This window comes from Acanthochromis polyacanthus, chromosome 9 (genome assembly GCF_021347895.1).
Source record: "Acanthochromis polyacanthus isolate Apoly-LR-REF ecotype Palm Island chromosome 9, KAUST_Apoly_ChrSc, whole genome shotgun sequence".
In the NCBI taxonomy this organism is placed as follows: Eukaryota; Metazoa; Chordata; class Actinopteri; family Pomacentridae; genus Acanthochromis; species Acanthochromis polyacanthus.
This window is the reverse complement of record NC_067121.1, coordinates 6296558-6322603: the sequence shown is the minus strand read 5'-3', so window position 1 is coordinate 6322603 and position 26046 is coordinate 6296558. Positions and strand designations below refer to the sequence as shown.

At 39.2% G+C, this 26046-nt stretch overlaps 1 protein-coding gene across 3 annotated transcripts; it reads left to right on the top strand.

Moving 5' to 3' along the window:
* The first annotated feature begins 509 nt into the window (after positions 1–509).
* dhx9 (DEAH (Asp-Glu-Ala-His) box helicase 9) lies at positions 510–24763 on the top strand. Of its 3 annotated transcripts, none has more exons than XM_051952986.1 (28): positions 510–613; positions 2355–2505; positions 2584–2724; positions 3823–3970; positions 4089–4246; positions 6070–6218; positions 8512–8558; positions 8962–9098; positions 10116–10205; positions 11164–11325; positions 11903–11980; positions 12078–12269; positions 12384–12525; positions 14390–14472; positions 14561–14717; positions 16573–16670; positions 16748–16961; positions 18134–18228; positions 18305–18378; positions 18467–18619; positions 19255–19415; positions 20573–20684; positions 20768–20929; positions 21913–22040; positions 22121–22350; positions 23100–23215; positions 23424–23624; positions 24246–24763. In XM_051952986.1, exons 2-28 carry the CDS (start codon positions 2395–2397, stop codon positions 24607–24609), a joined length of 3903 nt encoding a protein of 1300 aa, XP_051808946.1. In that variant the 5' UTR covers positions 510–613; positions 2355–2394; the 3' UTR covers positions 24610–24763. The 3 variants fall into 3 exon arrangements, with proteins under 3 accessions (XP_051808946.1, XP_051808945.1, XP_051808947.1); XM_051952985.1 differs by having other exon boundaries at positions 517–613; positions 2345–2505; XM_051952987.1 differs by lacking the exons at positions 510–613; positions 2355–2505; positions 2584–2724; ... (1 more) ...; positions 4089–4246; positions 6070–6218 and adding an exon at positions 8314–8420.
* Positions 24764–26046: the final 1283 nt, after the last annotated feature.

The following is a 26046-nucleotide window of genomic DNA, read 5'->3' as shown; positions in this document are numbered from 1 at the left end:
GCAGAAATAAAAGTGAAGAATTTCAGTTTTTTTCTTCATTAGTTACTGAAATACTGTCGCTCAAACAGCCTCAAATTTTAACATGTGGAAAAACCTGCCGAAAATGAGTCAACGGGTGAGTTGCTTTTCAAAAAAAATCTCAGAAAGTCTTTCATGTTTTTAAGCTAACGCTTCACAAGCATCTCTGGAACTTTTTAATGATTTATGTTATAAACGTTTGATCCAAATCAGAGATGGCTGATCTGAAAATTGTTCTAAATTTACAGTTTGACATGGAATGATCAGAAACATGAAGAGTTTTATGAACAAATATAAAATTTTAAACCATGTTCTGCATTTCACTGCAGCAAAGAGAAGGAATTTGCTATCCTTAATAAATGTTATGATCTCTGTCGAAAGTTGAACCAACACAAACTGTACTAAACCTCAAACAAACTGCATGGATATGAATAATCTTCTGCATATATTTATAATAAACTGTAGGGGGCAGTAATGATCCAATGGTTCGCGTTGAACTCCGAAGCTTCCGGTCTATGGGAGCAACTTCCGGTCCAAACAACCGGTGTCCGTGTGCTTTAGTCCGGAGCAGCTTTTGAATTTGTCTGACCTGATTGTGAGTAATGCTCTTGGTAGTTAACAAATCCAGTTATTTATTGCGTCTCTGTGTGTGCTACTGATGCATCCCAGTGTTGGTTTTGTGCGGCAGCTAGCTGTAAGCTAACGTTTGTTTAGCTTCACTCGTTCGTCCAGCTAATGTTAAACCCATATTTAGCTGAGATAAATAATTGTACCAATTGCAAAATACTGTAAGCAACATGAGTTAGTTAAGTGAGTCGCATTAAATTAACATAATGATTAAAGTTTATATTGCAGTTGGAAGCTAGTATTTGCTGCTAACTGTGATGCTAGCCAGTTAGCCTCTAACGCCACTAAACCCAGCCGGTCTGCGTGTGCTAACTTTAGCTGCAGGCGATTCTCATTGGCAAAATATGATTTTTAGTTTAAAAATACAGGACCCTGAGTTACAATATTTTATTTTAAGATTATCATTGTGATTTGCATAATACTTGTCCAGTTCACGAACCAGACTCTACCTGATAAAACCTCAAAAATTAAAGCTAGTGCGCTCATTCATCACGACGTTTTACAAATCCGTTCTTACAGTGGGAATAACTTGGTGTGGTTAGTTTATTCATTCTTAATTTTTATGCCGAATTTGAGGGATGAGATTGTTTGATCATGATAATTATTTAGTCGACGTTATGTTGTGATTTCTTCCCACCGGTCAACAAAACAGAGAAAATGGCATTTTTTGGGTGAAGTTTGGTTTACATGCCCTCTTATTAGTTTGCGATACGTTTTTTCAAGTTTTGGCAAACAATGAGTTTTATCCATCGAGAGTAATTTTCTTGGTTTCAGATATTTGAAAGCTGTTAGACGTGCTCCACTGGAATTAACCTTTTAGAAAACTCTGCTGGGAAAATGAGCTTGTGTGTTGTGATTTTTCTGTCATCCTTTCTATTCTGAATCTAACAGGAGATTTCATTTTTAAACATAAGAATTACTACGCCTTGGTATGTAAGTGATATATGTTGTACAGTTGAGCAGATTTGCCAATATCAAGGTGGAGTTTGGTCTTTCTTGATTTGTTTTTCTGTAAATTTTGGAAGCAAACAGGGAGTTTCTTCCATTTGGAGTAATTTACTTTGGTTCAAATAATAAAGAACTTCAAACTATATTTCATTGAAAATATACTAAAAGTTACAGACATTTCAGAAGTTCCTACTGCTTTAATGAGTCGGTGTAGTTCGCTTTTTCTGTCATATTTTCTGTCCTGAATTGATTAGGAGATTTTATATAGCCATAATAAAGACATTATGTTTTGAAAGTTGTGTATGTTAACTAATAATTATGCAGTTTATGGGTGGAGTTTGGTGGTGACAAAAAATTTATTGATTTGTTTCCTCTGCAGCAGATTTTTGTCTTTGATAGCTATTCCCACATTTTCAGTATGGCTTAATTAATGTGATTTTTATGGCTGGTGTCTGTTAGTAATAAAAGAGACTGACTACCAATTAATTATTACTTTATTTAGAGCACAAATTGAATTTCCTCTGTTAAAATTGAGAGCCACTGAAACTCCAAGACCATACTTTATTGAAACATCTTTATTTACTTTTGTTTTTTATATTTAATTAAAAGAGAACTTTTTGACTAAATTTACTTGTTTTAGCAGGAATTGTTTTTTATTAGCCCTATCCAGCTGACAGCAGATTATCAACATGTACAAGAGCAAATTAAACAATTAGTTCGGATCCCTGAAACAAACTGACTAATTTTAAAGGTGTTTAAAGTTTCCACAGAGGAGGAATCTTCCCCTCCTGTCAGTCCACCATGGCGGACATCAAGAACTTCCTGTATGCCTGGTGTGGGAGAAGGAAGCTGACTCCAAGCTACGACATCCGAGCCGCAGGCAACAAAAACAGGCAGAAGTTCATGTGTGAGGTGAGTCTTCTGTCTGGCTTCATTCAGGCGAATTCAAGTCCATGTGACGTTTCTGACCCTAAACTCTCCTCTGTTCAGGTCCGAGTCGACAGCTTCAACTACACCGGGATGGGAAACTCCACCAACAAGAAGGACGCCCAGACCAACGCCGCCAGGGATTTTGTCAATTATCTGGTCCGAATCGGGGAAATGAACGCAGCGGACGTCCCAGCTGTTGGGGTCAGAATGCCTTTCTTGTTTTTATTGCATTTAATTTGTCTCTTATGAACTGATTTCAGCTGCTCACCTTCTGCTCCATTCAGTTAAAAGTTAATAAAAAAGCTGGAGGTAATGGAAACTGGATTTGAGCTTACTGACGTCCCATTCAGATGTCCAGGGGAGGTGGAGAACTTAAACAGTAGCTGTTCCAGTCGGGGTTTTAATCCAATCTGAACAGTCATTTTTTTCAGCTCTTTTCTGGTAATAATTTAATTGTTACAGCTGAAATGACTTCCTGTATTTTATATCTTATCTCCAGCCTCATCCTTTAAACAATATAAAACATGACAAAACGACAGAAATACGACATAAAACCACAAGAAGAGACAACAAGTGAGACTGAGAGGAAAATCAAACCTCCTAGATCAGTATAATAAATGAAGCATGGCTCACAAACAGTGAACAGAGGAGCAGGTTGTTGGAGATACATTCAGCATGGAGAAACATCTTTCTACAGAAGATAAACAGAGTGGAGAGAAGAAGTCTGGAGAGGCTGGAAACATGGAAATAGTTAAATCTTTATAATATGCAGAGACAAAACCACTACAAAGAGACACAAAATGATAAAAATGAAACAAAAATTACACAAAGCAGCACAAACTAGACAAAAGGAGACACAAAACGAACACTTCATGTTCCAAAGACTCATAAAATGACAAAAACGGGACACAAAACAACAAAAATGAGACATAAAATGACAAAAACGACATAAAGCCAGACTCAAAATGGGAATATTGACAGAAATTATACAAAAAAAATGACACAAAGCTGCAAAAAGAAAAACAAATTGACAGAAATGTTACAGAAAATTCAACTTCCTCCTACTCCTACTTGCTATAGCTTTATAATAGTGTCCTATCGCACATAAAAAATTTGTAAGTTCTCTCTACTTCTACTCATGGTTGTTCTGTTTCCTTAGACGTGCAGGACTTTAATGTGGTGAAAAATGAACACACGGCATGTAAAATTGTGAGTTTAGAGGCTTAAATGTCCCCAAGGAGGCTTTAGGTTGCAGGAAAAATGCTGCTTTTACCTGATGAATGAGTTTTTTATCATCAGGTGAGTGTTCCAGAGCCAGACCAGCCAGACGGAGGAGGAGGAGGAGGAGGAGGAGGAGGAGGAGGAGGAGGAGGAGGAGATAGTGATTTTGGAAACCTCCCATCCAGCGGCCCTTTACCACCTCACCTTGTAGTGAAAGCTGAGCAAGGTAACATTAAAACCAGCTCATTTTTAGCTCTTCTTACTGAAAACACGTCATATTAAACTCTGTCCTGTGTTGATATTCAGCTGTCTTCACTCTGCCCGTTTGTTTTTGGTGTTTTTAGAGGAGGGCGGCAGCAGTGGGCCGGTTCCAGGAGTGACTGGACTGGGCTACTCAGGAGGAGGCAACTCTGGGTGGGGAGGAGCAGGAGGAGCTCAGTGGGAACGAGGAGCTAACCTGAAGGAGTACTACGCCAAGAAAGAGGAGCAGGAGGCCCAAGCGGTACAAATCTGAGCCCGTTTTAATTCTAAAAGTACAGTAATATAATTCTAATAATACTAATGAATAGGGAGGTCTTGATCAAATTTTTTCACCCGCAATCTGATCCAAGTCTGTTAATAGCGATATGAGATTCAGCTAAAACTGACTTAATAGCAGCATCTACACAATCGTTGTCCTTCGTTGCCATGTTTGTTTTGATCTACTGGCGCTTGGTGTTGTCGTCACACCCGGATATCCCACCCATTATCCCGCCCCACACACGAATACTGCTGCATGATTGGCCCGAACCAACTTGGTGCTGTACGAAAAGTGAAGACGGGAGCGGAGCAAGATGGTTTCTTGAGAGATTTGTGAACTCACAAATATCGCGAAAAATCGACTTGCTGGCAAGGTTAGGTAAATGTAGCGTTAGATGGTAAATGTAGCGTTAGAGGGTAAATGTAGCGTTAGAGGGTAAATGTAGCGTTAGAGCGTAAATGTAGCATGAGAGGATAAATGTAGCATGAGAGGATAAATGTAGCATGAGAGGATAAATGTAACGTTAGAGGGTAAATGTAGTGTTAGAGGGTAAATGTAGCGTTAGAGGGTAAATGTAGTGTTAGAGGGTAAATGTAGCATTAGAGGGTAAATGTAGGATTATTGGGTAAATGTAGCGTTAGAGGATAAATGTAGCGTTAGAGGGTAAATGTAGCGTTAGAGGGTAAATGTAGCGTTAGAGCGTAAATGTAGCGTTAGAGGGTAAATGTAGCGTTAGAGGGTAAATGTAGCGTTAGAGGGTAAATGTAGGATTATTGGGTAAATGTAGCGTTAGAGGGTAAATGTAGGATTATTGGGTAAATGTAGCGTTAGAGGGTAAATGTAGCGTTAGAGGGTAAATGTAGCGTTAGAGGGTAAATGTAGCATGAGAGGATAAATGTAGCATGAGAGGATAAATGTAACGTTAGAGGATAAATGTAGTGTTAGAGGGTAAATGTAGCATTAGAGGGTAAATGTAGGATTATTGGGTAAATGTAGCGTTAGAGGATAAATGTAGCGTAAGAGGGTAAATGTAGCGTTAGAGGGTAAATGTAGGATTATTGGGTAAATGTAGCGTTAGAGGATAAATGTAGTGTTAGAGGGTAAATGTAGCATTAGAGGGTAAATGTAGGATTATTGGGTAAATGTAACGTTAGAGGATAAATGTAGTGTTAGAGGGTAAATGTAGCATTAGAGGGTAAATGTAGGATTATTGGGTAAATGTAGCGTTAGAGGATAAATGTAGCGTTAGAGGGTAAATGTAGCGTTAGAGGGTAAATGTAGGATTATTGGGTAAATGTAGCGTTAGAGGATAAATGTAGCGTTAGAGGATAAATGTAGCATGAGAGGATAAATGTAATGTTAGAGGGTAAATGTGGTGTTGGAGAGTAAGATGTGTCGTTTCACAAGCTCTTAAAGGTGTAGAAAATCTATTTTCTCAAAATGATGTCAATAAATGTTTCATAGATCCACTGTAGTTCCAGGTTGTTCCACCAGGTGGAGCTTTTTACTATTTAATGCTGTAGAACCCAGAGGTCACTCAGACTACAGGTCATGCTGAGAAGCAATGGGGCACCATGACAAAGACTTCTGTGATGTCTAATGACCTTTAGCTAGATGTCGTGAGGTTATGAGCGAGTTCCTGTATCACAATGACCTATAGTCTGTTTTTGTGGTTTAAAGTTCTACTTGTGGATTTCACAGCAGTGCAGTTTTAAATAACATTCATTGACTCTTTTAAATCCACATGAACGTACAGAGAGGGTGACGAAATCTGTTTTTACCAACCGTCCTGTTATCGTTGGCAGACTCTGGAGTCGGAGGAGGTGGACCTGAACGCTAACCTTCACGGGAACTGGACCCTGGAGAACGCCAAGGCCCGTCTGAACCAGTTCTTCCAGAAGGAGAAAAGCAGTGCTGAGTATAAATACAGCCAAGTGGGACCGGACCACAACAGGTCTGGACCAGGAAGCTCACGGGCTTTTAGACCAGCAGCACATTTCAGACCAAATCCAGGCTGACGTCTGCAGGGAAATGATTACACAGAAAAACCCGCACTGTGTGGGTTTTTAGGAGTTTTGTAAATAAACACCTTTTCTGTACATTTTCTGTACACAAGGAATAACCTATAAGATTAAAGATTCTGGTTCAGAGAAGTACATTTTGTTTCCACATCAGTCTGGATTCGGTGTGGAGTTTCCTGTTGACCTTCAGGCTACATATCCTTTCATTTATTTAGATTTTAAGTTCAGCTATTTGTTTTAAGTAATTTACTGTTAATTACGGTGCCTTTTTTCATACGGGGGTGGTTAGAACATTTTATAGTGAATTAATATAATATGAAGCTGTGAGTCGAGTCTTTCCTCTTTCTCTTATTTTTTCTTATTTTCTGCTGCTCTTGAGCTGTTTTTCTGCATTTTTCCCTTTCCCTTTTTCCTTCTTTTTATCCCATTTTTTGCATATTTGCCTTAATTTTTGCAGTCTCATTATTATTTTACCTCTTGTTTTTTGGCATACTCTTATTTATTTTATGCAGTTTTTTTGTCCTTTTGCATACTTTTTCTTCATTTCCTACAGGCTCTTTTTTTCTGTGAATTTGAATTAATTTGCTATTCATCTTTATCTTATTTTAGTGCATATTTTTCTAAATTACAGTTTTTGCTCCGTCTATGTTTTTGTGTGCATTTTTTCTCTTCATTTTCCTTCTTTTTAACTTTATTTTTGGCATATTTGCCTTAATTTTTTTGCCGTCACTTTATTTATTTTACTTATTTTTCTGCTGCCTCTCTATCTTAATTTTCTGCATATTTCTACTAGTTTCCTGCTGTTTCTTTGTCTTATTTTTTGCACCTATTTCTTCATTTTCCTCTGCTTCTTTATCTCATTTTTGTATCTTTTTCTTGGGTTTATGCTGCTCTTCATCCATTTTTCTATATCGTCTTTGTCATTTTCTGTTTCCTCCTCCTCTTATTTTCTTTATTTTGTATCTTTGTTGTTTTAGTACCTCTTTTTATTCATTCTCTGCTGTCTCTTAATCTGAATTTTGTGCATATTTGTCTTCACTTTTTTGCAGCCTCTTCATCTTATTTTTCTGCACATTTTTATTAATAATCTGCAGTATGTTTATTATATTTTTTGCATCTGTTTCTTCATTTTCTGCCCTCTCTATTATCTTATCTGTATACTTTTATTCATTTTCTGCTGCCTTTTTATTTTATTTTTTGCATCTGCCTCTTTAGTCCTGCTCTCTGTCTTTTATTTCTGCCTTTTCGTGTTTTTCTGCCTCGTCTTACCTTTTCATCATTAAAGCTGCAGCTATAAAGTGTTTTTCCTCAGTGACATTGTACATGAAAACTGTTAGACTCCTTTGTTTTTTAAAGGCAACACACACCAGCTGGGCTTCTCTCCTTCGTCTTTACCTTTTCTCTCTGTTCGATCATAAATGAGACCAGCTGGTTTGTGTTGCGCTGCAGAACTGAGGGGAGAAGTTTGGTTTTCAGGACGGTCCTGTATGTTTTTCTGCTGGACTTGCTGTAAACCCAGAGACCTCCGGAGTGTGTCGGCTACACCAGAGAGATCTCACTGTCTGATTATTCCCCTTTTAACTGAGCTGAACGGTGCTGTTTACACTCCGTTTACACCGAAGCAGATCCTGGTTAAACAACAGAATATTTTCACTTTTAATCTTGGAATTAAACAGTGTTGATGGAGTGTAAACAGCAAACGCCTGCAGGTTTCTCTTGATTTTGCAGAGATTTCCAATTTCACTTCCTTGTGCCAGCTTAGAAAATGTTTATTTTAAAGCCAAGAATACTTCAAGGAAATCAGATAAGCTCTGCTTGGCACAAATTCTTGGCCATAAATGTGTAATTTCTGAAGACCAGAGTGAGTTTCCTGCTCAGTCAGAAGTTAAACAAAAGCGAAGTGACACCAGAACTCACAACCACACTCGAAGGAAGACATGGGACAGCGTTTAGGTGCACTAAAGCTGTCTCATGGGTGCAGCTCGGGCCTCAGTGGAGTCTGGTTGTGATTTCTGGTGTCGCTGTTCACCGCAGGGCAGAGAAGAACCGGGAGACACCAGAATCAGATCCACCGATTGGTCTTAAATAATCCCAAAGTCTGGCAGAAAAACATACAGGCTTCCTCCTGGGAACAGGTGAGTTCGGCGCTTCACTTTGAGTTTTGTCCGGTGCTTTTATTTTGGTGAACGCAGGAAGTGAAGCTGTGATGTCTGCTTTTGTCTGCAGGAGCTTCATAGCGGAGATGCAGCTGTTTGTGAGACAGCTGGGCAGAAGTAAGACCATATTTCTCTATAAATTATTTTGATTTTTTCTGTTTTTAACAGACTTCATTAACCGATCAGTTTACTGAGTGAACGCCAACTTTCACAAAGTCAGCACTGAGCAGGAGGGAAAGTTGAGGATTATACATGTTCATAAAGGAAGCTATTCTTAAAATGAATCTTTAACTTTTAATCAAGTTTTATTTATGAAGTTCAGTCTCACCTTCAGCCCTTCGACTCAGAAACTCAACAACAAAGCTTTTAATGGGGAAATAAAAAAGAGCAGACCTCAGGAACATCTCGTGAGCTTAGAAAAGAGCAGACGGCACAGTTTACAGGATGCAGTGTGTGATGAACGTGAACTAAATGTGCCTCTGCTCTGACTGGCTGCCGTTGGTTCTGCTGTGTCCTGCAGGGATCACGGCTCGAGAACACGGATCCAACAAGAAGCTGGCGGCTCAGTCCTGTGCTCTGTCGCTGATCCGGCAGCTTTACCACCTGGGAGTGATCGAGGCGTACTCTGGAGTCACCAAGAAGAAAGAGGGAGAAACTGTACGGCAAAAAACACAACAGATTAGCTCTCTCACACGACAACATAGAACTTAGTAAACTGAAAAAACTTATCACCGGATGAATGCAGCAGGAAAACACGACACACTACTACCAAAATGCAAACAAATAACACAGAAAAATACCCTGAATGTTGTATAATGTTTGAATAGAAGCCCTTAGGTCTTGAAGCAGAGTGGTTTGGCTTCAAAGTGTTTTGTAGAATCATCTAACTTTCACTTTAGTGTTATATTTGGGTTGTGGGTTAGATCAGTCTGCCACTAAAGTCTACACCATAAAATCTTACAGAAACTGTATAAAACTCAGTTTGGATGTTTTTTTGTGTATTAGACCACTCTGCTTCTAACCCCCTCAGCTTGGGCTCTTAAAGAGAAACAGCTGACCAGATGGGTTTTTAAAAATAAGTGACAATGAAATAGTAATTCCCCTGTTTCTAATGCGTTAATATATTTAAACAAAAAATGTTAAGTAAGTTTCTTGTGTAGTGTTAACTCTCTGAGCCCCAGAACAACCAAAATTACACGATTTATCAGAGCCACAAGCTACAAAAAAGGAAGAAATGCTTTATTTCCGGCCATCCAGTGGTTGTAATCATCTGTGACGTGTGGTGCTTTCTGGAAAAATGGCCAGAAATAAGCTTAGAATTCTGATTTTTCCATCAAACTCATCTTACTGCTTACTGTGGATGTCTCATTTAAAAATCTTCACAAAATGCAGCATTTGGACCAGATTTTGTAAAGAAAAAAAAATGAGATGAGCTGCAGGCAGTGTTTCCACAGAGCAAAGGTTAAAATAAAACAAACTGCATCAACAAACTAAATGTAGCATGGCTCAAAAACAGTGAACAGAGCCACTCAGCGTGGTGAAACAGGAGCAAAAGAAACTCAGAAACTGCGGTTTGAAGTGTTAAAACTAATCTTTTTTTCTTTTGCTGATGAACCAGTAACCCTGAAGCTTCCTGGTTGGGTTTGACTCTGCTGTCGTGTGTTTTGTTTCCAGTTGGAGGCATTTGACGTCAGCGTGTCACCGGACCTTCAGCAGCAGTTGTCCAGTGTTGTCCAGGAGCTCGGCGTCCACATCCCCCCACCTGTGAGTCGCATGAAAACACTCATGAACCTGCTGCTGGTCTGTTTAGTCTGCCGGGTACCAACCTGACGGTCTTCAATCAAACGGAGCCAGAGTTCATTTTATAAAAATGCAATATTTTGTGGAAATTCTCATTTTAATTTCTGTCAAAGCCTATTTTAAAACATAAAAATTACGACATCTGTTATACCAGACTTCATGTCTCTTTGAATTTTGACTGTTTTAGAGTTTACTTTATTCAGTCCTTGTGTGGCTGTACAGGCTTATTGAGTACCAGTCTTCATTCAGAATGAGTTTTTTTTGTGACATCTGTTGTACCAGACTTCATTCAAAATGGTCACAATGTTGTACTTGACTTCCTTCAGTCCTTGTGTGGCCACTCAAACGTTCATCGTACCAGACGTCATTCAGAATTTGAACTATTTTAGACTTGACTTCATTCAGATCTTGTGTAGATGCAGAGACATCTCTAGTATCGGTCTTTACTCAGAATTTCTACAATTTTAGGCCTGACTTTATTTGATCTTTGCGTAGCTGCAGTGACATCTATTGGAGCAAACTTCATTCAATATTTTCAAATTTTTTTATTGTGATTTTATCCAAGCCATGTGTCTCCACAGTCATTTTTATCGCCCGACTTCATTCACAGTGTGAACAACTATAGATGTGACGTACACAGCTATTGACAGTACCAGACTGGATTTGAGGTTATCTACAAGCAGCAGATGTGAATCTCGTAAAACACTGGACAGTGTTTCTGTTGTTCTCTGCCCATAAAACTCAGTATTAATCTCTTTAGGGCTCACAGAACCGGTTATTACAACTTGTTTGGCCCAGTGTAATCTCTGAGCACTGATAAATGACAGTGGATGTGCAGAGTTAAAGTTTATAACATAAACACTGACCTAAATCCACTGCTGCGTTCAGTTCAGTCCATAACCTGAAGGTTTGTCTCGTCCAGCCTGAGGACCCCAGCAGCCCGGTGTCTCTGGTTCAGGGAAAGATGGCGACGTTCGATCCGTCACAGCGTCAGACTGGAGCCGGCGTCGTCCCCTGGTCTCCTCCTCAGGTCAACTGGAACCCGTGGACCAGCAGCAACATCGATGAGGGACCGCTGGCCTACGTAAGCCTTTACCTAAACACTCCTTATTCTGATGTTCAGTGTTCAGAAAACAAAACGGAGCGACTTGATAACTCAGTTAATAACACATTTAGATTTTTCAGGCTCTTAAATCAATAACATTTTTTTATTTTAAGATATATTTTTGTTTCAATATTTATACAGTAGAATGTAAAAAATCTGGCTATTAAAGCACCAAAATGTAAAAAATGCTCAATATTTATACAGTAGAATGTAAAAAATCTGGCTATTAAAGCACCAAAATGTAAAAAATGTTCAATATTTATACAGTTTTACTTAAAAAACCTGGATATTGAGGCACCAACCCATCAAAAAATGAATTCTGAGACAGATGTGTACAAACCTGGATTTAAAAAATTGAATTGAATATCCAGGCAGATTATCTTTGATTGTGGTAAATTTAAACATACAAACTGTTGTGTGTTTTGTTGTGTTTGTTTTGCACAGCTCTGACTTATCATCTAAACTGCACAGACTTATGAAATCTTAATGTGGATGATTCGGAGGCAACACAAACATAATGAAGTTTCTCCTTTAATGTTGTGTTTTTACCCCTCAGTGCACTCCGGAGCAGATCAGTGGCGATCTGCAGAGCGAGCTCAAATACCAGCTGATAAATGACGACAACCTGCAGAAGGTCAGGCTGCTGTTGCTATGACAACTGTTTCCCCGCTGGTTTAAAACATTCTGAGACAGCAGGAATGTGTAAAAACAGAATCTGTGTCGTTGTTCAGATCCTGACGGAGCGCAAGCAGCTACCTGTCAAACAGTTCGAGGAGGAGATCATGGCGGCCGTGGAGAAGAACCCGGTGGTGATCATCAGAGGGGCCACAGGGTGCGGTAAAACCACCCAGGTTCCTCAGTACATCCTGGACCGCTTCATCCAGAGCGGCCGGGCGTCAGACTGCAACATCGTGGTCACCCAGGTAACGCTCCTGTCTGACTCCTAACTGAAGACAAGGACCGTTTTGGGCCAATTAGGAACTTGAATTATTAGGATTTTCTGAACTCTTTGATCAGTTTTGTCTCTCTCTCTGCAGCCCAGGCGGATCAGCGCCGTGTCCGTGGCCGAGCGAGTCGCCTACGAACGAGGGGAGGATCTCGGGAAAAGTTGCGGCTACAGCGTCCGTTTTGAGTCCATCCTGCCCCGACCCCACGCCAGCGTCCTCTTCTGCACCGTCGGTACATAAACGAACACTTCTAAGCACTTTAATGGGTCTTTGGAGGATTTAAGAGAGTTTGTCCAGAAGAAGCACAAATGTGACAGCTCTTATAGTGATCAGAAAGTCAGAAATTCCTTTTTATTTGAATGTGCACACAGTTTAACCTGACTGTTGTCTTCATTTATGGGCACCGAGTGATATTGTTTTCTTGTCTGAAAAAAATCCCAAAATTTATCAAAAAGAATTCCTCAAATTTGCAAAACCTTCAGGCATAAAATTCCAATAATTCCTTAAAAGTTTCCTTTGAAAGCTTTATTTTAAAAAAAATCTCCCTAATTCAGCATGAAAATTCTTGTAAATATTTTCAGAAAATGAGTAAAAATCTTCCAAACAAATCCTAAAAATGTCTAAAGTGATTCCATATACAGCAGTAAAACTTCTAATATTTTCTTTAAGAACATTCACATAAAAATCAACCAAAACCCAGTGAAATTTGACAAGTTTGACAACAAATTTTTCTCTGACATAACTTGTATGACAAGCTGCTGCTCCAACATGGAAATTAACAGAACTATTGATTAAATGTGTATCTGACAGCCAGCCTTCAAAACCAAAAACAGTGTGTCTGTCAATGAGGTTTGAAGTTCTGAAACACTAAAATATCCCCCCGCAAAGGCCTGCATTTCTGTAATTTCTCTAACAAAGTAAATTGCCATGAAGTTGTCTTTATTTCAAGTCGATCAAATGTGTTCAAGGCCTCTACAAGACAAGAGCAAAGGTAAGAACTCAGGATCTTATCAGTAGGTTTGTCTCTCGTACTTCTTCCAGTAAAGGTCAGGAAGGATTGAGGTCAGTTCTCTGTAGGTTTTGTCTTGGAGTCAGGTTTGTTTATCCACTAAAAAAACCCACCAAGGCTTCCAGAGAAGTATTAGAGGAATATAAGATGTGCAGTCTGAAGCCTCAGGGTCACCAGACACAAACAAGAGTGGATAAGACAACACAAAGTTCATATATGAACGAATGTAAACCTACTTCCTGTTAGAAAGGACAAATGGTTCTCTTTCACTGAGGGTGAACTTCTTGTTCTGGGGTTTTTATTCTGTTTTCTGATTGTGGAAGCAAAAGACAAACAATCCTGGTTTTTAGTTTGGTTCGAACTGAAGAAACGTCCTGAATGATGGTGAAACTTCTCTGAGGGCCTGAAGCAGAAATACAGTCACTGTTTACTGAAGCTCCTGAGGTCACTTTGATCTGGATGGTTTAGAAGTCATGTTACAATTTAAAAAAGACTGAGATCAAACTCTGTTAAGACCAAAATGTCCAACTTTGACACAGTTAATACTTAACCGTGTAAATGTGCAGCTTTTTAGGACAAATCTGCAGTGACGACAGTCCTGCTGGTGTCTGTACAGGCTGTATTCAGGTCTTCTGTGAAGATGTCAACAAAGAGAGACAACAAGAGAAAAAGTGGTATTTTAATACTTCTAACGAGTTGTTTAGTGTAGAAAGTAATGAACACGGTTCGCTGTTCCCTGAAGTCGAGCATAATAACGTCTTTTTTTTGTCTGATCGGCTGTCAAAACTTAAATGATAGAACAGATTTTTATTGTTATAAAACTCTGAAAGGCAGTTTAGCAGCTCCTGATATCAGCTGCATCAATATAAGAGCAAAAAGTTGATGCAATTCCCACTTTAAGATATAAAACTGAAGAAGCTGTTACGAGAGACGATCAAACATATTTTAATCATTCAAGGATATTTATTGTTATTGCATTTCTGCAACAAAACTTTATTGACACTTCCAAAAAACCAAAATCATGTCATCCTAAAAGTACATTTGATGTTTTAACAGTAAATATTCAGGAACCTGTCGTCTGTTTCAGGTGTTTTGCTGCGGAAGCTGGAAGCAGGAATCAGAGGCATCAGTCACGTAATCATCGACGAGATCCACGAGAGAGACATCAACGTAAGTTCACGAATTTGCCGATTTTAAAGTTTCTACAGAATGAATCAGTTTTCCCATTGTGACCTTCCATTTGTGTCGGTCACTGCAGACGGACTTCCTCATGGTCGTCCTCAGAGACGTGATCAAGGCCTACCCGGAGGTCCGCGTCATCCTCATGTCGGCCACCATCGACACCACCATGTTCAGAGAATACTTCTTCAACTGTCCCGTCATCGAGGTGTTCGGACGCACCTTCCCCGTCCAAGGTAAGCTCAAAGATCTCAAACAGAACATTCAGAGGTTCTCGTGTATTCATTTTGCTCATTTTGAGACAACATCCATTGGTGAACCTTCCTGTTCGACCTTCCCTCCCGTTCATTAACCTCGGCCCTGATCCAACCACCACAGCAGAGCTGGTCCACAGCTAGACTCTTCTCCTCTGTGGTTCCCCGATGGTGGTACAAGTTACCAAACTCTGTTCCATCTGCAGAGTCCCTCTCAGTCTTTAAGACTGAAGACTTGATAGACTGCAAAAAACAAAAACAGCAAAAAGAAATCCTCTTACCTTCTGCACTGCCTTTAGGCGCCACGGTCCTATTATCACACGAGAACTTGTTCTTATCCAGGTGGTTTTCTCCTGACCAGATCCTTGCTTGTGTTGGATCTACTCTCAGATGTACGTCATTTGGGATAAAAACGTCTGTTAATGAAATTGTAGAATGCTAGACCATGTATATCATTGCTGTATTGACCATATTTTGTCATATTTTCAGAAGTAACAGATATATGAAAGAACCCAAATGTGTTTTTGTTTTTTGACGAGAACGCATTGGTTTTCATTGATTCCATCATAGAAAATCCCGAGTTATCAGAGTAATCTCAAGAATGCTACGATATACGTGGTCTTTTCAAGTGGACATACACTTTTGTTTGCAGTTGTAGCTTCACTTCTAGGTTTTCACTGCAAGTGTTTTTGAAGTCAGTCACTGGAGGCAGTATTTAACTCTCTGAGCTTCCAGTTTACATTTTATGAATTTACCTACAGAAGTCGTCATTTTGTTTCTCCAGTTTTGTCCATTTGTATCTTGGTTTCTGTCACTTTTGTCTCCTTTGTTTCTCGTTTCCTTTGTTTTGTATCTTTTTTGTTTCATTTTGTCTTTTCACAGTAATTTTGTCTTGACATACTATTGATATTTAACTATTTCCATGTTTCCAGCCTCTACAAACTGTTTCCCTCTCCTCTGCTCATCATCTGTAGAAAGATGTTTCTCCATGCTGAATGTGTCTCCAACAAATTGCTCCTCTGTTCACCATTACTGAACCATGCTGCATTTATTTTCTCTCATCGTCTCCTCTTTGTTCTGTGGAAACGCTGCCAATGATGCCATCAAGCATATTTTTACACAGATTTTTTAGATTTTTACAGAATTCGGTTACTGCTGATGGTTTGTTTCTGGCAAATTCTTAGTTATACGTGTAGAATGAGGTGTTATTTTATGAAATGTTACAATTTTAAGCATGAAAATGCAAAGATTCCAATTTCTGGCTAGTACATTGTGGCATTTCGTAGATTTATCTATTTTTTGATGGAAAATATGCCTTTCTGACCACTGATTTAAACAACTGTCGACAAGGTCTGAATGAGTCAATGTCATAGTGGCTCCAGTTATACTACATGTTAACCCGCTGTCACTTCATGGGAATTCCCAAGCTGCTGCTCTGTACCACTAAACTACTTCTTTGTTGTTTTTACTGAAACGGTGTCCGACAAACTCACAAAACACACGAGTTAAAAGCTGTTCTTAAAATTTAGAGATACCTCTATGTCAAATGATGGCTCTGAGAGAAAGCTAGAATCAGCAGAAAGTCCTGATCTCAAACACAAAATCAAATCCGTCGGTTGTTTTGCTCCAGACTGTCAGTCACAGGTTCAGAGAGAGTTTTCTTCCTGAAGTGGGCGGGGACAGCAGCAACTGCAGACACTGACGTAGCCTGTTTAGAGGAACGTTTAAACCAATAGTTATATAAAATGAAAAACTGAGACATTTCAAGACCCTTAAAGCTCCATCTGCAGCAACAGGCAGCAGGGATACAGAGCTGTAATCTTGTCTTTGTTTGCAGAGTATTTCCTGGAGGACTGCATCCAGATGACTCACTTCGTCCCTCCACCGATGGACAGAAAGAGGAAAGACAAAGACGAGGACGGTGGAGACGATGACGTAAGTAACTGTTAATCAGGGATCTGAATGTTTTCTCTTAAAGTCAGAGCCGAGTCTGAAACATCTTCTGCCCGCAGACGAACTGTAACTTGATCTGCGGACCGGACTACACGGCGGAGACGAAGAGCTCGATGGCTCAGATCAACGAGAAGGAGACGTCGTTCGAGCTGGTGGAGGCTCTGCTGAAGTACATCGAGACGCTGCAGGTGGCCGGAGCTGTTCTGGTCTTCCTGCCCGGTTGGAACCACATCTTCTCCATGCAGCGACACCTGGAGACCAACCCACACTTTGGTACGTCACACAACGACAAAACCGCACTTCAGCCGAACGTCTGCCAAGAATGATAGAAATAATGACGACCATGGCGGGATGTTTAGGTTGAAAATGTCCTTACAGATCACCAACCACCAAATAAACTTGTTTGTAGGTGCAGATTTTTAAACTTTTGTGGTGAAACTTGATCTATAAACAAAGATAAACAGCATATAGGTAAACATTTTTATAAAAAGGTGGTTGTTAAAGGTTCAGTTTTTAAAGAAAGAGTTAAATTCAGGGGTCATGCTTTGTGTCCGAATCTGCATCTCTTCTTCACAGTTCAATCACACTGAAAAATTATGAATTTTATAAAAAATATGTTACTATACGGCACTGAGCACATATTTCTCTGTTTCTAAATTGCACAGCTTCCCAAAATCATTATTCAGATTTTTCCAGATCAAACACAGAATCTTCCCAACACAACTCAGAAATTTTGTCTGATTGTTCTGTTTCTATTACATGATTGTTTTGTTTTTATCCGTTTTGTATCTTCAGTGTAACACTTTAAGATTTTGCCTAAATGAAAAGTGCATTACAAATAAAATTATTATTGTTAACTCTAAAAATGTCTCCACTGCCAGAAATTTATAGTGAGATACATGTAAAAAAACAGCTGAATGTCATGATACAAAATATTATTTTTCTTGATATAAAGGCTAAAGTAAAACATCTGTATCATAATAAATGTTGGAAAATCTGGATATTCGAGACTCTTCTGAAGAAAACAGGACGCAGCATGTTTGGTTAGTTCTTATAATGACCAAGATGAGAGCTAAAAGTAAAAGTTACCCTGAAAATATCCTAAAAAGGCTCATAGAGTTAAACCTTTAAAGGTTTCTTCTGGGTTTTTCCTGTACAAAATCTTTGGTTGTGCAGATGATCCAGTACAAAAACTTGATTAACGTACAACAGCTGAGTGTTTTTATGAATGATTCTGTCAAAAATACTGTATTTATTGAAGATTTCTGCTGTTTATCGTCTGATTATGTCACATGGTTGACTGTTTATTTAATCCGTGGGACTGAGTCTGAATCAGCTCAACCCACAGTTAGATTAGAAAGTTTTTGTGAGGTAGAACCTGTAAAAAATGCAGCTTTAAATTCTGGGCGAAAACAAACCTGACCTCTGGACTATCTGGTTTCCAGGAAGTAGCCGGTACCGGATCCTGCCGCTCCACTCCCAGATCCCCCGAGAGGAGCAGAGGAGGGTGTTTGAACCGGTTCCTGAAAACGTGACCAAGGTCGGTGGTGGGAAGATGTTTCTCAGCCCGCAGGTGTTGTTTCTGTAAAGTTTAACGTCGGTGTTCTGTGCTGCAGGTGATTCTGTCCACCAACATCGCAGAGACGAGCATCACCATCAACGACGTCGTCTACGTCATCGACTCCTGCAAGTAAGACCCACCCTGCTGCTTGCTCAGACCCGTAGTCAGTTTCTGAGTGAGACGGTGTTAAAGATCAAACTGTTTTCTGTCCTGACAGGCAGAAAGTGAAGCTCTTCACCTCCCACAACAACATGACCAACTACGCCAACGTCTGGGCCTCCAAGACCAACCTGGAGCAGAGGAAAGGCCGAGCCGGCAGAGTGCGACCCGGCTTCTGCTTCCACCTCTGCAGCCGAGCTCGATTCGAGAGGTCCGACCTGTTAGCAGACACGTCCAGAAGCTCAGGAACCGTGACGTTAATGATGAAATGAAATGAAAATATAAACCCTCGGAACCCCAAAACCTTGAAAGTCTTTTCAAAATCACCAAAATGACACTTCTGTCAGTTTATCCTAAAAAAATCTTCAACTTTCTGTCAATCCTTCAACTGATCCCATCTAAAGTTTGGTTATGTACCAAAAAGTAACCAAATCTAAGCTTAAAATTGTGATGTTTCTTCAAAGTCATTTTATTCTGTGTCTCATTGGGGAAATTCAACCGTTTCCAACAAAAATCTGAGCTCTCAGAGTTCTCAGGTTGAACTGCAGGCAGAGAGAAAAATAAAACACACTGGATCCATGACATACCAGACAATCAAAAAAATATCAAAGCAATCATCAGATTTTTCACTTCTAGTAGGTGTGGCGCACACACGGAGTCTTTTCTGCTGTTTACTTGGTTTGTCTTTAAATGTCTGATAAACTGAGCTGATCTAGTAAAAAACGTCCACTTTGTTTTATTGACTTCATGCTTTGATAGATTATCCATCGCTAACGGTCGGTTTAGGAAGCAGGTCTGCAGCGTTTCTCGTTTCCTTCAGCTTGTTTCCGTTTTGTTTCCCTGCAGGCTGGAGAGTCACATGACTCCAGAGATCTTCAGGACTCCGCTGCATGAAGTCGCTCTGAGCATCAAGCTGCTGAGACTCGGCGCCGTCGGACACTTCCTGTCCAAGGCCATCGAGCCGCCGCCGCTGGACGCCGTCATCGAGGCCGAACACACCCTGAGAGGTCTGGAAGAGACGCGGAATCTTTTCTGTTCTGTGTGACGATAAAACCAGAGTCGGATTCTGGAGCTTGTTGAAGGATCTTCAGTATAAACCAGCTGGACTAAATGTCGTGTCCACAAACCTGTCAGTTAAATTACTGACATTTAAAACAAGTTAAACTGTGGCTTTATTTCACTTCATTCCTTTAGTTTAAAAACAAAAAAGGAGGTATTTATATATTTATAGTATTTAATTAAACTAGTCACACTTAAAATAATTTATTTTTATTTTACTTCATTTTTATAGTTTTAAAAAACTGTAATAGTTTAGGGTATTTATTTAAATTCATATATTTCTGATTTTTAAACAAACTAATGGCATTTAAAACGCATTAAATACATTATTTTCAGAGTACTTTAAATATTTTTTTAAACTGAGACAAAAAAAATAATTCAGAGTAAATTAACTTAAATGTAAATTAAATTATAATTTTATTTCACTTCAGTATAATTCAGTATAATTTAAGGATTTTTTTATTCTTATAGTTTTATTTTTTAACGTTTAAAATAAATTGAAGTCTAATTTTATTTCAGTTCTTTCTAATAAAATCTAAATTCAGTAAATCTAAATTTAAGTGTAGTTCTTATCTGGACCACTGTGTCTGTAATAAAGTTTAATAATAATAATATTTTTTGCATTTAAAATAAATGTAATAATAATTTTATTTCATTTTATTCTTATAATTTTTAAATTTTGTTTCACTAGAAAATCTAAATGAATTCAGTATCATTTAATTGATTCTAAAAGCACTTATATAATTATATTTTTTTACATTTAAAATAAATTGAATTCCAATCTTGTTTACATCTTTCTCAAAAATATATCTAAATTAATTCAGTATATTTTAAAAGATTTTTTATTCCTAATTTCCTGTGCTGTGTTTTATAGGCACTTTATTTCACATTTAAGATATGTTAAATTACAGTGTTCTTTCACTTTATGCTCATAGTTTTCATAGCAGCTTCAGTAGAAAGCAGCTGGACTCTGTTCATGGAGCTTCTGGAAGACGTTTCCTCTTCCAGAAGCTCCATGAACAGAGTCCAGCTGCTTTCTACTGAAGCTCCTACCTTGATAAGAATCCACAGATTTCTTGAGCTCGTTGAACTCGTTGCGTTTCAGAGCTGGACGCTCTGGACACCAACGACGAGCTGACCCCTCTGGGCCGGATTCTGGCCCGGCTGCCCATCGAGCCTCGTCTGGGGAAGATGATGATCATGGGCTGCATCTTCCAGTCGGTTTTGCTTCTTTTCTCTACTTTTTTTACCGATCGTTCCGGTTAAAGCTCGATTAAAACCGTGCGTTTCCGCCCTGCAGCGTTGGAGATGCCATGTGCACCATCTCGGCCGCCTCCTGCTTCCCGGAGCCGTTCATCAACGAGGGGAAACGCCTCAGCTTTGTCCACAGGAACTTCGCCGGCAGCCGTTTCTCGGATCACGTGGCGCTGCTGTCGGTCTTCCAGGCCTGGGACGACGTCAGGTCGGTGTGTTTTACGAATAAATAAATCCACAGCTCTGATTTCAGGCTTTAGCTTCAGTTCCTCTGATCAGTTCTTTTTTTTTTAAATTCACATATTTTTATTTTTTTTTAATTAACAGCATTTAATATGATTAAATTAGTCATTTTTGTTTTAATTTATTCTTAGAGTATTTTTTTATTTTCATAATTTTCGTGCAGTTTTCAATGGTATCTATACTTATTTTTAATTTTTGAATTTACATAATAACAAGTTCTATAAGTTGTTTATGTATTTATAGTTTTTAACTTAACATTTAAATTATGGTTTTATTTTACTTTGTTTATTTTAAATTATTTCGTTTTTATCCGGTGTAGCCTTACAGTAACCTAACACCATGTAATAAAGTTAATATGCTGTTTTATATTTCTAATTTAAAGAAGCATATTATAGACCGGACTGTTATGGACTGGACATCCGTCATTAATCGGGCCGAATATCCGGAGCCCAGAAACTACTATTCAGGCCAGCCCTAGTAATTTCCTGTGTAGAGTATGAATATTTTTATATTTAACTTCTATTATTGTATTTGTTTGCACTTAAAGTAAATTAAATTTAAATTTTTTGTTCACTTTATTCTCATCGTTTTTAAATGATCTTTTATAAAAATAATCTAAATTAATTCAACAAAATTTAAGTGAAGCTTTATTATTTTGTATTTCTTGTGTGGTGTTCAAAGGCATTTATATTTACTTATGTAGTTTTATTCTTTGATTAAACTAACATTTAAAGAAACATAATCATGATACTTGATTGTTTTTTTCTTGATTGCCTGTGTACTGCTGAAGGTTCGTTATATTTATTTGATTTTCTTGAATTAAACTCAAAGGCTTTAAGATTTTTTTCACTTCCTCTGAAGTGTAGATCGAGTGTTTTGTATGTTTTGGATTACATTTATAATTAGAAGATTAAAATCAACTAAATTAACTTTTTTTATTGTTGTCAGGATCAACGGCGAGGAGGCAGAAAATCGCTTTTGTGAACACAAACGTCTCAACATGGCGACTCTGAGGATGACCTGGGAGGCCAAAGTCCAGCTGAAGGAGATCCTGGTCAACGCCGGATTCCCTGAAGGTACCTGAACGCACCGCCGCTTTGCTCTGACAAACGTGAAACCCTGAAGTGACGTTTTTCTGCTGTTTTCGTCCCGTCAGAGTGTTTGCTGACGCAGATGTTCAACACGGTGGGACCCGACAACAACCTGGACGTGGTGGTTTCTCTGCTGACCTTCGGCTCGTATCCCAACGTCTGCTACCACAAGGAGAAAAGGAAGATCCTGACCACCGAGGGGCGCAACGCCCTCATCCACAAGTCCTCCGTCAACTGTCCCTTCAGCAGCCATGACATGACGTACCCGTCGCCGTACTTCGTCTTCAGCGAGAAGGTGCTTTCACGTGTTTGTCTCCTTTAATACGACATTGAAACACAGTCGGGTTTGTTTTCAAATCTATTCAACCCCAGACTCTCTCCGGTCTTAGGACACCTCAACTCGTGTTTTACGATTAAATAAATACCAACAATAGTTCTAATTTCAGCTTTACAAGAAGTTACAAAATGACCACAAAAGTTACAAATTAACAGTTAAAAACTTGCAAAATTAGCACAAAAAGTCGTAAAATTATAACAAAAGTCTTGAATTGACTGATAAAAACTTGTAAATTATGCAAAAAAGTTGCAAAATGACCACAAAAGTTGAAAATTGACTGTTAAAAACTTGCAAAATTGCCTTAAAAAAATGTAAAATTAACACAAAAGTTGCAAATTGACAGATAAAACTTGAAAATGACCACAAAAAGTTGCAAAATTACCACCAAAATTTCAAATTGACTGTTAAAAACTTACAAAATTACCACAAAAACTTGTGAAATTACTGTAAAAGTTGCAAATTGACTGATAAAGACTTTTACATTTTTAAAATTACCCAAAAAAAGTTCCAAAATGACCACAAAAGTTACAAGTTGTCTGTTATAAATCTATATTTCTATTCATGAATTATCTTAGCAGTTCTTTTGTTTCACCTCTTCTGTAACAGTCGTCATTCAAAGACATTAATTAAGCTGCTGAACTGAGCTCTCTGCTGACTCATGTAAGCTCAACCTTGTTGTTCTACTTGTTTGTTGTTCGTCTTTTCAGATCCGAACCAGAGCGATTTCGGCGAAAGGCATGACTCTGGTCAGCCCTCTGCAGCTGCTGCTGTTCGCCTGCAAGAAGATCACGTCCGACGGAGAAATCGTGGAGCTCGACGACTGGTGAGGATCTGATCACTGCTGTTAACTAAGAAAAGTCCAGAAAATGTAAAAACCTGCTGAGGGTCGGTGAACAGAACCACACGTTGTCATCAGAGAGTTCCCTGTTTGATTCTCGGTTAAACAAAGAAAAACTTAGTGGCCTGAAATCCTGCCAACCATACTGAAGAAAAAAGAAATGAGTGTTGACTTTTCTCACTGACGTCTGCAGGATCAAACTGAGGATTCCTCACGAGGTGGCGGGAGGCATCGCGGCTCTGCGGGCCGGACTGGAGGCTCTGGTGGTGGAAGTGACCAAAGACCCAGAATACATCAACCAGATGGACCAAACCAACGAGAGACTGCTGAACATCATCAGACACATCTCCAAACCGTCAGCGGCCGGACTCAACCTGATGGTCAACAACCAGAGGTACAAACACACAGAAAACCTGATTCACATCATTCCACTGTCTTTTTACCAAAATATCTGCTCACATCAGACCATAAAACGTCACAAAATGCTGCAAAGTGACCAAAATGACACAGAATGACCATAAAATCACCAAAACGACAACAAAAGGTGCAAGTAGACTGATTAAAGCTGTAAAATGACCACAGAAGTTGCAAATTGACAGACAAACGTTGCAAAATCACCAGAAAAGTTTCAAATTGACTGACAAAAGTTGCAGAACGATCACAAAAGTTGTAAAATAACCTCAAAAGTTGCAAGTTGACTGATAAAAGTTGCAAATGACCACAGAAGTTGCAAACGACCACAAAAATTGCAAAACGACCATAAAAGTTGCAAGTTGACTGATAAAAGTTGCAAAATGATCACAAAAGTTGCAGAACGATCACAAAAGTTGTAAAATAACCTCAAAAGTTGCAAGTTGACTGATAAAAGTTGCAAATGACCACAGAAGTTGCAAAATGCCCACAAAAGTTGCAAGTTGACAGATAAAAGTTGCAAAATGACCTCTGCCGGTCAGCTGTGACATGTTGTGACGAACGTGTTTGTAAATGAAACGTCTTCTGTTGTGTTTCTGTGCAGGATGGGAGACGGACCTCGACCTCCGAAGATGGCTCGATTTGATGGAGGAGGAGGAGGAGGATACCGAGGGGGAGGAGGGGGAGGTTACAGAGGAGGATATGGAGGATACAGGGGAGGTGGGGGAGGATATGGAGGATACAGGGGAGGAGGGGGAGGCTACAGGGGAGGCGGTGGCTATGGAGGAGGAGGAGGAGGATACCGGGGTGGGGGAGGTTACAGAGGTGGAGGAGGGTATGGAGGGGGAGGAGGAGGTTATAGAGGAGGGGGAGGAGGAGGAGGAGGGTATGGAGGAGGACAGGGAGGGTATGGGGGTGGAGGAGGAGGAGGAGGAGGAGGAAGAGGAGGCTACAGGGGAGGATATTAACGTCCTGACAGCCTCCAGTCTTCTTCTTCTGCTGTTTAGCGACGCCACAAATCTTCATCTTCTTCTTCTTCTTTGTTGTAAGCAGCAGCTGTTAGAATCTGTTCCTGTCGATCAGCGATCAATAAATAAATCAATCTGTCATGTTTCTCCTCCACACATCGCTCTGTTTCTTTTCAATGTGGTGATTTGTTTGGTTTCTTTTTTCTGTGGGGATCATTTGTTTTTAAACTCAACGTCAGAAAACGGTTCAGTAATAATAATGAACTTTATGACTGTTGACCACATTCTCACTTTTGTCAGCTTTTATGAGTTTTCTTGTCTCTTCTGAAACATTTTGGGGCATTTTTAGAAAAACACCTAATCAATAAACATCCCTGGTCAGGTATAAAGTGAACAAAATGTTTTTATTACCCTAAATAAAGAAAAATCTGATAATTATAAAATGTTTGAGATTATTTTTAACTGCTGGGTCCCATTAAACACCAGCAGGGGGCGCCGTCTGACATTAATCAGATATTTTTATGATTGTTATTATTATTGTATATGTGGGTCCAAAAGGGAATATCAGAGGAAAATAAACAAATAAAAACACATTTTTGCATTGAAAAAGTGAAATAAATACTGAGGTTAGTAAAAATGCATTAAAATGAAATCTCTGTGAATTAATAAAAAAAAATATGTGTATTAGCTTGACAATTAATTTTATTTTTTTATTGTGATTATTTACTAATTTCTAAGTAAAATCCAGATTTATTCATAATTTTTCATCACTTAATTTTTTTAAAAAACCTTTTTGGATAATAGTGCATTTATTTGATTAAATGTTTTATGTAACATAGTTGTATTTTCTTCTACATTAATATTCAGTTTATTTATGTGGTATATATTTAACAAAAAAATAAGATATGAATAAAATGCAGCAGTGGGCCCACCAGTCACTGGGCAGTAGGCAGGAGCAGGTGTCTAGGTACACTGCCCCCTGGTGGTGTAGACTAGTTCTGGTGGAACATCACCTCACTGTGTTGGGAAGGAACCTGAGCTGGTGCCAGAGGTGTTGACTAGATATAGTTGGACTCAGCTCTGCACACAGCACAGGTTCTGGAACCAGAATCCTGGAGAGGGGTTGGACTCGCTCCTTTTCCAGAGTTGTCCAGGGTGGCAGGCGCTGTGTTGATACTCGCGAGTCCCCGGCTGACCACCACTTTGTTGGAGTTCTCCTCAGAGAGCGAGAGACTCGCCTCTCTGCGACTTTGTGTTGCTGAGGGAAAAACTCTTGACTGTTGTTTTTGGTTATGCACCGAACAGCAGTTCAGAGTATTTGGCCATCTTGGAGTCTCTGGCTGGTGTCCTGGAAGGGGTACCGCCCAGGGATTCCAACACTGACGTGGGCAACGATGGAGAAACCTGGAGGGGGGTGATTGGGAGGAAAGACCCGAT

Coding starts and splice junctions, on each gene's coding strand:
- dhx9 (XM_051952986.1), top strand. CDS start 2,395: ATGGCGGACATCAAGAACTTCCTGTATGCCTGGTGTGGGAGAAGGAAG. Junction 20,685..20,767: donor ATCATGGGCTGCATCTTCCA/GTCGGTTTTGCT, acceptor TCCGCCCTGCAG/CGTTGGAGATGCCATGTGCA. Junction 23,625..24,245: donor CTGATGGTCAACAACCAGAG/GTACAAACACAC, acceptor GTTTCTGTGCAG/GATGGGAGACGGACCTCGAC.